General features: G+C 37.2%; 1 protein-coding gene across 1 annotated transcript in view; it reads right to left on the bottom strand.

Annotated features, from left to right (window-relative positions):
* cntfr (ciliary neurotrophic factor receptor) overlaps positions 1 to 13,463 on the bottom strand; it is a 291,630-nt gene that overhangs the window by 43,568 nt on the left and 234,599 nt on the right. Inside the window, exons 5-6 of the mRNA XM_055019226.1 lie at positions 4,294 to 4,411; positions 3,070 to 3,236 (exon numbers count right to left, since the gene is read on the bottom strand). Of these exons, the coding sequence (XP_054875201.1) occupies positions 3,070 to 3,236; positions 4,294 to 4,411 (285 nt within the window). The remainder of the gene's footprint in view (positions 1 to 3,069; positions 3,237 to 4,293; positions 4,412 to 13,463) is intronic.

Below are 13,463 nucleotides of genomic sequence, written 5' to 3' on the forward strand. Positions count from 1 at the left end.
AAGGAACGGCATGAGAAGGGCTTTTAACGATACAGAGGAGATTAGATCAGTAGATGGGAAAACTTTAACTTACAGTTTTTACACTTTTTAAATACTTCTTTTTATTTACTTTATATATATATATATATATATATATATATATATATATATATATATATATATATATATATATATATATATATATATAATCTCTGTTTTATACAGCTGTTTGTTGTTTGCTTTACTTTTTTTTGAAGTGCCAACAAAGTTTTGTTGCAGAAATGAAATGACAATAAATATCCTTGAATCCCTGTTTGTTCTAATTAAAAAAAACAAAAAGGTTCTTTCCAGATATGTTCTTGGATACATTTATGAATCACTGGGCTTGTTTGAATTGAAAAAAGAAATGTGTCGCCTCTGACTGTCTTTGAGATCCAGAAAAAACAGAGTTTAGAATAAAAAGAAGCAAGAAGCTTCCAGCAAAGGTGACAAAAGAAGAAATTCACATTCATTCCTGCTAATGTTTTATTTATTTATTTTTATGTCTCATCATTTTGTACTATTATTATTATTATTATTATATTTTTTGGATGCTATTCTCAAATGTACTTTATTTTTCTCACTTACTTATTTGATCAGTTGTTGTATTTTATCTTTGAGAGTTTTTGGTCATTAAGAGGTCTGTTTGTTGTTCTGGGAGGGTTGTTTATAGAGAGAGGTTATATTGCTTTTTAAAAAAATGTTTTTGTGGGGGAAAAAAGAAAAATGTTGACTGCATCCCAATTGCACTGTATGTCTTGAACTTTCTTAATAAAATACGCTTAAAAAAAGAAAGAAATGTGTCGCCTGTGACTGTCTGTGTGATCGCTGACAGCTGTACGGTGGGTCGGTTATCAGGAAAGAAGAAAATGGGTGATGGTGGAGAGAAACGAGCCAGAAAAACCAGAGCGTAGAATAAAAAGAAGCAGGAAGCAACTAGCAAAGACGGCAGAAGAAGAAAATGCATTTTTAGGATTATAAACAACAAAAAATGAGGATGGAAACCATCTGTCACACAAAAAAAGACACATTTTATCTGAGATGATTCAGTGGAGGATAGCAGGAGAAAATGAGTGCAGGAAAGAAGGAGAAAGCAGAGAGGAAAGAAGCAAAGAAAGAAAGAAAGAAAGAAAGAAAGAAAGAAAGAAAGAAAGAAAGAAAGAAAGAAAGAAAGAAAGGAGCAGTGGGGTATTTTGCTATCACCAATAGTTGAGGGATATTTCCTCAGCCAAGGCGCTAATCCTGCTACCATTAGCATTTTCATGAGTCCTGTGTCCGGGGCTTGGCAGAGCATGTCACCACCTCATCTGGTTACTTTTGTACACACTCACACACACACACACACACACACACACACACACACACACACACACACAAAGCGTGTGTGTGTGTGTGTGTGTGTGTGTGTGTGTGTGTTTATGCGTCATGCACACCCATACTGTGCTCGGAGCGATACAACAGAGCTGAGGACCGCTGGCAGCACTTCCCCTTATCTATCAAAGTACTTCTCATTCCTCCTTTAAAATGAATTTCTCCTCTTCACTGCTTTCCAGCCAGAGTTGCTGTGAATTCTAAGAGTATTGCTGTTATTATGTGGCCCTCTGCAGCCCAAATGAACAAAAAAAAAGTTATTTTTTAAACTATGCGGCATTGAAGGCTGATATTTAGAAGAAAAAAATCTGTCGGGTCCCCCGGGAGGAGCTAGATGATGTGGCCGGGGAGAGGGAGGTCTGGGCTTCCCTCCTAAAGCTGCTGCCCCCGCGACCCGACCCGGATCAGCGGTAGAAGATGGATGGATGGATGGAAAATCTGTCAGTGAAGGAGCCAACTTTTATGAATAATTTTTACATTAAATGTGACTCAAATATGCTTAAATAGCAGTTGGTTTTGGCAGAAGGAAAGTGATTTGTGACCGTCACATCCTGTCCAGGCCTCAGTTAAATACTGTCTGAAAAGGTTGAGAGGTTGATTGTTTGTTATCCAGAGCCTTTGGTAATGACATGGGTGCACAGTCAGTGGGTCCCTCACTAATGGACTGGACAGTTGGTTAAAGGAATCAGAAAGAAGCCGTGCACTCTCCTATCAGCTGGGTGACATTTATTTGGCCAATGAAAATTCAATTTTCTTTGTCTTGCTGGCACTGAGCGTTGCTGTGTGAGCGAGCAGATCTCCAAAGGGAACCAGAAGTGAATGAAATCAGTCATCTGTGGTCAAACAAACGCATGAACATTGCTCAAGGGTTGGCATCCTTCACACTTTTTATTTATTTTTTTAATTTTTTTGTTGCCAAATGCTTGTCAATCTGTGTGGGAAAAGAATGTTAGATCTACTGCTGGAGTGAGTTCAGCAGAGCGTTGTTGGTAAACTTTAATGAGCTCCAACGTTTTGCAACCCAGAGTGAACTCACACTTTATAATTTGTCGACGCTTTCTTTGTGAACAATTTAACCCTGGTGTCGTCCTGCGGGTCAAATTAACCCAGTTTAAAGTTTGAAAATGTGGAGAAAAAATATTTTCACAGTGAAATTTCTGATGTCCACATTTTCAACATTTTGGGGAAATCTTTGAACATTTTTTGGTGGAAAAAAAGAGAAATGTTAAAAATGTTTCTTAAGAACATTCACAAAAAAATCAACCAAAATCCAGCAAATTCCGCTGGACTTTGGTTGATTTTTATGTGAATGTTCTTAAAGAAAATATTACAAGTTTTACTGCTATATATGGAATCACTTTAGATATGTTTAGGATTTTTTTCTGGAAGATTTTTACTCATCTTTTGAAAACATTTACAAGAATTTTCTTGCCAAATTTGGAGGATTTCTTTTGCTGAATTTTTGGATTTTTTTCAGACAAGGAAACAATACTTTTTGGTGCCTGTAAATGAGGACAACAGGAGGGTTAAAGAATCTAAAAAATTCATTTTGAGCTGAAAACAAGCTTTCAACTCGTACATTCAGCACTGGCAGCAAAGACACATTCTGTATGAAAACAGCTGCTTTCACACAACGTAAAGGAAAACACCCAAAATAATAACACAGAACATCTGTCTTACCTATGCTGGACTCCTCGAATGAGATGGTGGTGAAAGCTTTCCCCAGGGAGTTGACTGCCGTCACGTTCACTTTGTAGGGGAAGCTGGAGAAGACCTCCGGAAAGCGAACATGACAGCGATTCTTGTGGACGGCGTCTTTCTGCACATCTAGCAGGCGCTGGTTGTGTCTGAATGGAAAAGAAACATAAAGATGAGCCACACAGATACAGACAAACGTGGACAGAAAAGACAGAATAGATGAGCTGCTGTGTTTTCTGTTTGGAAGCAGCTTCGTACCCACTAGTACGGAAATGCAGAAATGCACAGTTCGGCGGTTTTCCTGCCTTTTTATACTCTGGAGCTGAGTCATAATTAGAACTGAGACACTAAAACTGCTGACTAAACTGCCTGGGTTTGGGGCAGAGCCAGCTTTGAGTTATTCTGCTGTTTGTACAGGTTTTAATGTGACTTTTAGGTTGAAATTTCTACATTTACTTACAAGTTAAAGACACTTTGTTGAATCTTGCATGAGTTTCTGAGTCAAAAGTGAATCATTTTAGCACCATTTATTACAGATATAAACCAGAGAAGACAGTTACAATCCTCTTTATAGGATATTGTGACTGTTGGTGCAATTATAGAAAAAAATACAGATATTAATAATAGAAAAATATTCCAGCTGTAATGAAGGCAGCATCCACCTGCTGCTGTATGAGCGCAGGGATTCTGTGATCTGGGAATTTCAAAGGGAACCTGACAGAAACAGACTCTCAGGATCTCCATCTATGCATTTTATGCATAGAAGCTCCATCTATTGCACCGTTACAGCCAGGGAGAGATGGAATAAAAACTCAACCAGAGTGATTTATTTTCCCTAAAAGCACCGGTTTTGTAACCTGACATTATTTTCCACATGTAGTTTAGTTTCAACCTTTTACTGCAATCTAAATGTGCTGTTTTCTCTCAGTTTTCTGCATGCTTTTAACAGGAATTACTGAAAAGATTGGGGTTACATGTTTCAATAATGTACCAATATGTGAGGAAAAACCAGCAGGAATGTGTTTTCTTACTGTTTTTGCGTGTTTAATGTTCCACTCTGCTGAGTAAACAATGAACTGAATCGCAGAGATGGTCGTTTGGTTAAAGGAGACATTTTTTAGTAATTAACGGCAAACCAAATGCATCTGTCAGAGGACAATAACAGACTGACAGGAATCCAGGAGTTGGACTTTCAGATGGACTTACTGTACGTCCACTTCGAAGGTGGTGGGGATGTAGGTGGGGTGTAGCTGGTGCCAGCTGCAGTAGAAGCCTTTGGGGTAGGTGTTGGACCGACAGGTGACCGTGGGTTCTCTAGGAGGAACTAAAGAGACAAAAACAGGACAGAGAGGAAGATGGTTAACTAATGTGGGCAGTTCGATCAAACTATTATGAGTTTGAGACAAGGAAATGGAGACAAACAGCAGAAAGAGAAACGCATTACGTTACATTAATCAAAGCTCTTCATCACTCATTAACTCACTGCATAATTCATCCTCAATCAAACCACACCGAGTTTAAGACAGAGACATGAAGAAAAGAGAAAAACTATGAGAAAGAGAGATCAAATTCTAAGGAATACACATTACATTAATCAAACGCACGGCAGCTGTGCCTAATTACACATTACCTTACTGCATAATTCACCCTGAATCAGAGTTTTCATTAAGAACGCCACCGCTGCTCTGTGGAAATGAAGCCGCGTCGTTTTATTAGATGTGCTTTTCATTTATTCAGCGGTGGCTGCCTGTACACGCTTTGGAGAATGTTTACATTTTTAATAACACGAGTAGATTAGAATTTGATTCATAACGCTTCATTTATATACCTGTAGTCTGAAATAAGCTTTAGTTGGTTTTACAGTCATTTACATTTTCAGACAAACCTGAAAGTTTGAGCAGATTTAGAAACCTCACAAGATGAAGTTTCACACCTGATTCCAGCCACTGTGACCTCACAAAACCCATTATCCAATCCAAACAGACGTGGATGTAAACTGCAACTTGATTGGCTGCTGGAGGTAAACAATCATGAGGCTGTAATTGTGGTTAATCAACCCTCATGTCCTGCGGGGCAAAATTGGCCCTGTTTAAAGTTTGAAAATGTGGGAAAAAAATAGGTTTTCACAGTGAAACTTCTGATGTCCACATTTTCAACATTTTTGAGAAATCTTTGAACATTTTTTGTAGGGAAAAAAGAAATGTTAAACATGTTTCTTAAGAACATTCACATAAAAATCAACCAAAATCCAGTGAAATTCACTGGATTTTGGTTGATTTTTATGTGAATGTTCTTAAATAAAATATTAGAAGTTTTACTGATATATATGGAATCACTATAGATATTTTTAGGATTTTTTTGGAAGATTTTTACTCATTTTTTAAAAAATATTTACAAGAATTTTCTTGCCAAATTTGGGGGATTTTTAAAAATAAAACTTTTAAGGAATTATTGGAATTTTCTTCCTGAAGGTTTTGCAAATTTTCTGAAATTTGGGAAATTTTGGGGGGATTTTTTTTCAGACAAGGAACCAGGAATTTTTTGGTGCCCGTAAATGAAGACAACAGGAGGGTTAAGTGCTGCAGCTGCTTCTGTTTTTAAATTTAACACCATTGTCGGACATTTCTGTCACCAACATCTGAGAACATGGATCCAAATGTGTTCCAGAACAGATTTAAGAGCTTCAGGAGGATAAAATACGTGAAGCAGCAGAGTCGGAGGAACTGAACACGGCGTTCAGAGAAGGAAGGATATTGAAATGCAAGCAGAAGAAGAATAAAAAGAGGCTGGCCTGAAGACGTGATGTTCCACCACCTCTGGCCTCCTCCCAGATTAGTGTCTTTTCTTCCCAGCTAGTGGACCATGCACTCATCTGCCACTCCTCTTTCCTCCCTCGGCTCTCCACCCTCGTTACCGCTCATACAATACATGGACAGTGTCCCTGCTGTTATTTCACTTAGAAATTATTCCTCACCTCCTACAGTTTGTGTTGAACCGATCATCCTGCTTTATTTCCAGTCATCTTTTCTTGATCTAAACTGCAGCTTTTCCATTCAGACTGCTGTAGTTAATCTCTTTAACAATAGACGGTATCGGTCTGGTAAATCAGTCAGTCATATAAGTTACACGTATGACAGATTATCTGATAACACCCAGATTCCAACAATTGGATTCCGTATTTATAGCTGTTACCCCATTCAGCGCAGACATGGGAAAATCTGCCCAGTGGAGGAGGATTTCTGTCCCGTGAGGGGAAAAGGATCGCTGAGTGTTTTTACAGCGTGGAGCTTCCAGGGTGGGGTCAGAAAGAGCAGGAATTACATCGACTACTGTTAAAAAGACGGGGCAGAAAGACAACATTTATCCGTTATTATTTACTTGGCCATGTTGAACTGAGAGATCACTGGGAGTTTACAGATCAGTGACTCTTTGGGAAGCTCAGTTACTGGAATGTTGGGAAGATATAACCTGGCATGTTGTCACAGTGTGTAAAACTGCAATAGAGTAAGTTAGAAAACTAAAAAAAACTACAGAAATACAACAAAAAAACATACAAAAAATGTGACAAGACAGAGACTAAAGCGCTATATTTCATGTACTGTAAGTCATTTTATCCACAGAGTATCGACTGGTAGAGCACTGCACTCTGAATTTATGCACATCCACTGAAATCAAGACAAATAAAGCAGATTTATTAGACATTCACTGTAAAAAATGTTTGTACATTTTATGGTAAAAAACTGTCAAACCATGATGGTAAAAATCTGTAAACTCAAACAGTTTGATGTAGTTTATTTAACACTGAATCACTGTAAAGAATCGGGAGAAAAGTGTGTTTTTTAGATTTTCTTGATCTTGAAAAAATACATTTCCTGACTCCGGCTCAATTTTTAATGGAAAAATGCAGTAATATGTAGAACAATACTGTAATTTTTGCATTTGATTCTCTAAAAGAATCCAGTTTTTCCCAATTAAATGTACATATTGTTGTACTGATAATGGAGACATGCTGCAATATTTATAACAAGTAACATTTCTGCATTTATTACATGTAAAATATACAGTTTGTTTTCGGTCAAATTGACGTACTTTTGTGTTAATAATGGACATATGCTTTAAATAAATAAATATATGTTTTTTACCACTTTATGCCTTTAAATAGTACACTGAGTAGATGAGATTGGGATGACAGGTTTTTATTCTCATAGCAGATGATGTCTCTAATGACTCTGGCATATTTGTGGTCATTGTTTAATGCTGCAGAATGAGTCTGACCGAGTGGCTTACATTCATCTAAAATGAATAAAATCACTTGAACATGCGCTGTGTGATGAACTCCACTGGTTTACCATCACAACTATTTGTTTAATAGCATAAATAAGCTAACAGTTAACCATTAATCCTGCAGAAACAAACACAGTGCTGCTGAGATCACCTGCAGCCTAATAAAGACTAGATAACCCTGACTAGCTGGACTGATGAATCATGAGCTGAGATGTTATAGGAGCTAATGTAAGGACCACCTGTGCTTTTGCAGTTTGTTTTCTACAACTAACAGCTGAGTTATCAGTTGGATCTTAAATATTTTACTTACCACTGATAATTACTGAGACCGCCGTGTCGTCCTCAGGGTCAAAATTGACTCGTGTCAAAGTTTGAAGATGTGGAAAAAAAAAAAAAATTTTCACAGTGAAACTTCTGATGTCCACATTTTCAACATTTTTGGGAAAATTTTGAACAATTTTTGGTAGAAAAAAAGAAATGTTAAAGATGTTTCTTTAAGTGTTTTAAATGTTTCTTTACACAAAAAAATCTATCAAAATCCAGTGAATTTCGCTGGATTTTGGTTGAAAATATTTGAAATATTATTAGAAAAATTATATATATATATAATATATATATAATATATATATAATATATATATATATATATATATATATTTTATATATATATATGTATATTATATATATATATATATATATATATATATATATATATATATATATATATATATATATATATATATATATATATAATAGAAATATTAGAAAATATTAGAACTTTTACTCATATATATATGGAATCACTTTAGATATTTTCCAGATTTTTTTGAAGATTTTTACTCATTCTTTTGAAAATATTTACATTTTTTATTTATTTTTTTTTTAATTTTTATTTCTTGCCAAATTTGGGGATTTTTCTTCAGTACAATTTTTAAGGGAAACTTTTAAGGAATTAGGGCAATTTCCTTCCTGAAGATTATGCAAATTTTTAATAAATTTGGGGAATATTTTCCTGAGTTTTTGGATTTTTTTCAGACAAGGGAACAATTTTTTTTGGTGCCTGTAAATGAAGACAGCAGGAAGGTTAATCTTTACAGTTTCCAAAAAAAAAAAAAAGCAATTTTGCTGTTATTTTAGCACTGTGTGGTGTCCTGCTGTCTGCCAGCTTCCTATGGAGACCGGATTCTAAATCTGGATATAATAAAGTTTGTTTTCTGCATTAATATGACTGATCTTTAATGTGTATTTATGGTGGTTCAGCAGAAATTAATTCACTTTAAAATACTCGCTGCTGAAGCATCCTGTCTAATTATTCATTCAAAACTCTGCTGCCCGACTCCTCACCCGAACCTGTTCTCACGACCATATCACCCCCGTCCTGCAGAACCTCCATTGGCTCCCCATTTCACACCGCATCCAGTACAAACTGCTTCTCCTCACCTTCAAGTCCATCCATAATCTTGCCCCCTCTTACCTTACCGATTTGCTCCTCCCCTACACCCCCCCCAGGAATCTCCGCTCCTCCCACACAAACCTCCTTTCCATCCCGCACAGGACCAGCCGGCGACATTGGGGGGACAGAGCCTTCGCCATTGCCGCCCCCACACTCTGGAACTCACTCCCCCATGCCCTCCGTGACTGCACCAACCTCACCACATTTAAATCCCTTTTAAAGACTCACCTTTTTAGATCTGCTTTCCTTAAGTGATTCTGTATTTTATCTTGAACTTGTTTTACTATCTATTGATTTTAATTAACAGTTTTGTTTTATCTTATTGTATTTTATGTACAGCGTCTTTGAGTTTTTGGAAAAGCGCTTTATAAATAAAATTTATTATTATTATTATTATTATTATTATTATTATTATTATTTATCAATATGTAATTGTGATTCCTCAACATCTTTGTACTATCCTGTGAACAGCTCTTCTAGGTGTGTTTAGTCACAACAAACTCACACACACACGCACGCACGCACACATGCACACACACACACACACTCGCACGCACGCACGCACACACACGCACACACACACGCACGCACACACACCGCTTGATTGGCTGCTATGGGGTCATTCCACTGTCACACACAATCAGCTGTGTTTAAGTGGTCACCACGGCAACTAATTAGCCTGTCAATAACGTGTAACGACGAGGTGCCAGGGACGACATCCAATCACACTCAATTAATCACGCTGGCTAATTGGGGCCATCTCAATCAATTGGCTCCTCATCTGGGAGCTTCAGTCAGTCGGACACAAACATGAGGAGCCGCTGGAAGAATCAGCCGTAATCAATCACACCGCCTCGTTAGGGGCTCAGAAAAGACTCACAGAGAGACAATAAAGGCAGCAGGAGAGAGAGAGGGGTTAAAGGACATGAAAAGGTTCAGACTGGAGGAAGACAGCAGGTTGGCTTCAGTGTTTACTTCTTAATTTAGCTCATTTCATCAGAGGTCAGTTAAAGAATCAGAGACACCAGGTTTATGTGTACAAAGAGGCAGACATTGACACCTACAGTAAATGTCAGCTGTCCATTAGAGGTTAGTAGCCAGGTCGAGCAAAAAAGACAAACCAAAAACTGGACTGATGCTGGTTAAGAGCTAAATCTCAGTCTGGTCAGTCTGAACGGTTTAACTCCTGCTGTCCTCATTTACGGGCACCAAAAAAAATTGTTTCCTTGTCTGAAAAAATCCAAAAAACCTGCAAAAAAATTCTCCAAATTTCTGAAAATTTGCAAAACCTTCAGGAAGAAAATTCCAATAATTCCTTAAAAGTTTCCCTTAAAAGTTTTATTTAAAAAAATCCCCCAAATGTGGCAAGAAAATTCTTGTAAATATTTTCAAAAAATGAGTAAAAATCTTCCAAAAAAATCCTAAAAATATCTCAAGTGATTCCATATATATCAGTAAAACTTCTAATATTTTCTAGAAGAATATTCACAAAAAAATCAACCAAAATCCAGTGAAATTCGCTGGATTTTGGTTGATTTTTTGTGAATGTTCTTAAGAAACATTTTTAACATTTCTTTTTTTCCACCAAAAAATGTTCAAAGATTTTCCAAAAATGTTGAAAATGTGGACATCAGAAGTTTCACTGTGAAATTTTTTTTTTCTCCACATTTTTAAACTTTAAAACAGGTCAATTTTGACCTGGAGGACGACATGAGGGTTAAAGCCAGCACTGAGCTGCCATCAGACAAAGAGTTTGGAAACTTTTTGAACTTTAAAAAGGGAATAACAAGAGAAAATAAAATGACTTGTTGGTTTAATAGTAATGTGAGGACACTAGAGGAAAGAAAAGAGACCAGAGTTAGAACATAGAAGGAGGGAAATGAGGACACAAGTGGAAAGAAGAGTCTGGGAGTAGAAAGGATTACTACGAGGTGAGTGGAAGGAAAGAGAAGATATCAGAAATGATGAAGGGCGACACATGAAAAATGGACAGGAGATGACATGAGACAGCATTCTTTCATCAGATTTTTGCTAATGTGCCCTCAAAAATAAAAAAAATTCACAGAGAACAGTCACTCTGGTAATATCAGGACATCAAAAGCTCTCCATGCATCAACTGAAAACAGAGTTTAAACAGAAAGAAGAGGGAAGAACAGAGAAAGAACACCTGGAGGAAATAAAGAAACCAGAGAACAAAGACTGAATGAATATTAAAGCAAATAAAACAATAATAGGAATTAAAATGACGCGGTGTTTATTGGGTCTTTTCAGTGAACCTCCTCATGAATAAATGTTATTTGAATTAGTGCAGCTTTCATCATCTGGTTTGAATTGCTAAATCAAACGTGAGTTTGAAGATGCTCTTTGTCAGCCTCGTGCACGTGCATGTGCACGCCCCAGTGGTTAGCCAGGCTACTTTTAAATGGTAATAGGTCAGAGACTCAACCGGTGGCAGACTGTGGTTCATAAATGATAATGAGAAGAGAAGAAGAAAGGGTAGGCAGAAAGGGAAGATGCAAATTCTCACTCTGAGTCCCATTTTTCTTTTTGTAAAGGTTAATTATTATTAATCATCCTGCCAATTATTAACCAATTAGAATAACTGATCACAAAGTGAGGAAATTAAAACAATTCTTGGCAATTATTTGCAGTAAACACTTCTTTTTCAATATTATTCATCATTTTATACACTGTTCTTCCACCATTCATTTCTGAGTGGAACACGTCGGGAAGAATTTAATTGGCTTTTGAGGTTTAGTTGATTTTCAGCCTCAGTGTTGGAGTTTTATTAGGAAGCAGAAAAAAAGGAATGCAGTTACTCTGAACATCTAGAAGCATTATGGGATTTTGGGAGTTTTTACAGGAGCAGGAGAAGAACATAAATGTGAGAACACAAACTGAGACCAGGGAGCAGCGATTAGTATAGAACAAGGGTGTCCAACATGCAGCCCGTGGGCCAAAAGTGGTCCTCCAGAGGGTCCAATCCGGCCCTCAAAGTGGAAAAATTCCAGAGAAGACATTAACTGCAGATTGTAAATTCTAGATCTGGACAAGTTGTTTATATCATAAAGTAAAACATGAAAGTGTTCAGTTCCAGATGACTAAATGTTGTGTTCCTTTGTAGACACTCTGTGATCTGGAAGTTGTAATGTGGAAATGATAAACTGAGACTGAATGTTGATGAAATTGAATTTATTTTTAAATCATTTATCTTGTTCATAATGTCTTGCTCTATCTGCCTTACGCCTTGCATCTGTTCTTTTTGTAGAAATCTTCACAAAACAATGTACAAAAAATGTGCAAGTGGCAGCATAGAAATGCTGCCACTTGCACATTTTTTGTACATTGTTTTGTGAAGATTTCTATTTACGTCTTTTACTCCACTATGTAGTTATTTTTTTTATTCCTATTTTATTTTAACAACTTCTTCATCTTGTATGTTTAAAAGGGAGGAAGTCATCCAGAATTTCATTGTGCACGGTGTATAATGACAACAAAGCTTTCTCATCTTATCTTAAGATAATTCATTAAATGTGAACATTTTCAGAATGTACTTTTTTGCACTAAAACAAAGGAACCATTAGGAGTTGTGGTTATTTCTAGGTTATTATGCTGTGGTTTTACTGGTCCACTGGAGGTCAGACTGGACTGAATGTGGAACCTGGACTGATATGAGTTTGACTCTCCTGGCATAGAATATACCGTATACATGGAAGAGTGTGATTTTAAATGGATTAAATGACACAAAAGTCACAACGTAGTTAAATATCAAACTAGCCTTTTTTCTCCTCGTATCGTCTTTCTGTGTGTCGATGAGAGCAGCCGACAGCTTATTGTACTCCCTTCCCTCCTCCACACTATTCTAAACCTGTCACACAAAAATTCTGGGTCTCGCAAAAAGAGGATCTTTGTCACAGGAGGGCGCACCCACACACACACACACACGCACACACACACACACACACACACAGAAATGTGATGAGGGACAATGACATCCCCTAGCTCGGTTGCTAGGCTGCACACACTGTAGTAATTGCTATTTGGTTGTGTTTGTTGCCTCCCTGTAGCTCTGTGTCTGCATGTGTGTGTGTTTGTAGTTTATCCTCTCGCTATGACAACAAACATGAATGCATTTTCCTCCACTCATTGATACTCAATCTAGAATAAAAATCAGGTTTTTGTGGCCTCGGCAGAAAAAACTTCCCTCATTCAGACTTTCTGCTCCTGTTTCTGATTCTTTTTTTTTTTTTTTAATTTAACAAGCTGTGAACTTTTCTAACACGGTTAAAAACCAAACCAAGGGTGTTGGACTAGCTAACACTTCCATCCATCCATCTATCTGTCTGTTCATCTATCAAACGCATCTCTGTGGGTTTAAACCATGTTAGGAATCCTGCTGGGATGGACTGGATCCTCTGCAGTGCTCTGGATGGTCTAACTGGTTTAGGCAGATGTCTTTGGCCAACGCCAGCTCGCTGCGTTTTAGATTAGCTTAGTCATGTGTCCTGGGAGTAAGAGGAATGTAAATAAAACTGGAGGACGAAGTCGTAGAGACGCTGTGGTGCCTTTTGGTCCAGACTAGCTGTCGTGGCTAACGCTAATGTAATTGTGGTGTAATATTTTTATCCCGGTGCTCTGAA

This window comes from Amphiprion ocellaris, chromosome 17, assembly GCF_022539595.1.
Source record: "Amphiprion ocellaris isolate individual 3 ecotype Okinawa chromosome 17, ASM2253959v1, whole genome shotgun sequence".
Taxonomy (NCBI): domain Eukaryota; kingdom Metazoa; phylum Chordata; class Actinopteri; family Pomacentridae; genus Amphiprion; species Amphiprion ocellaris.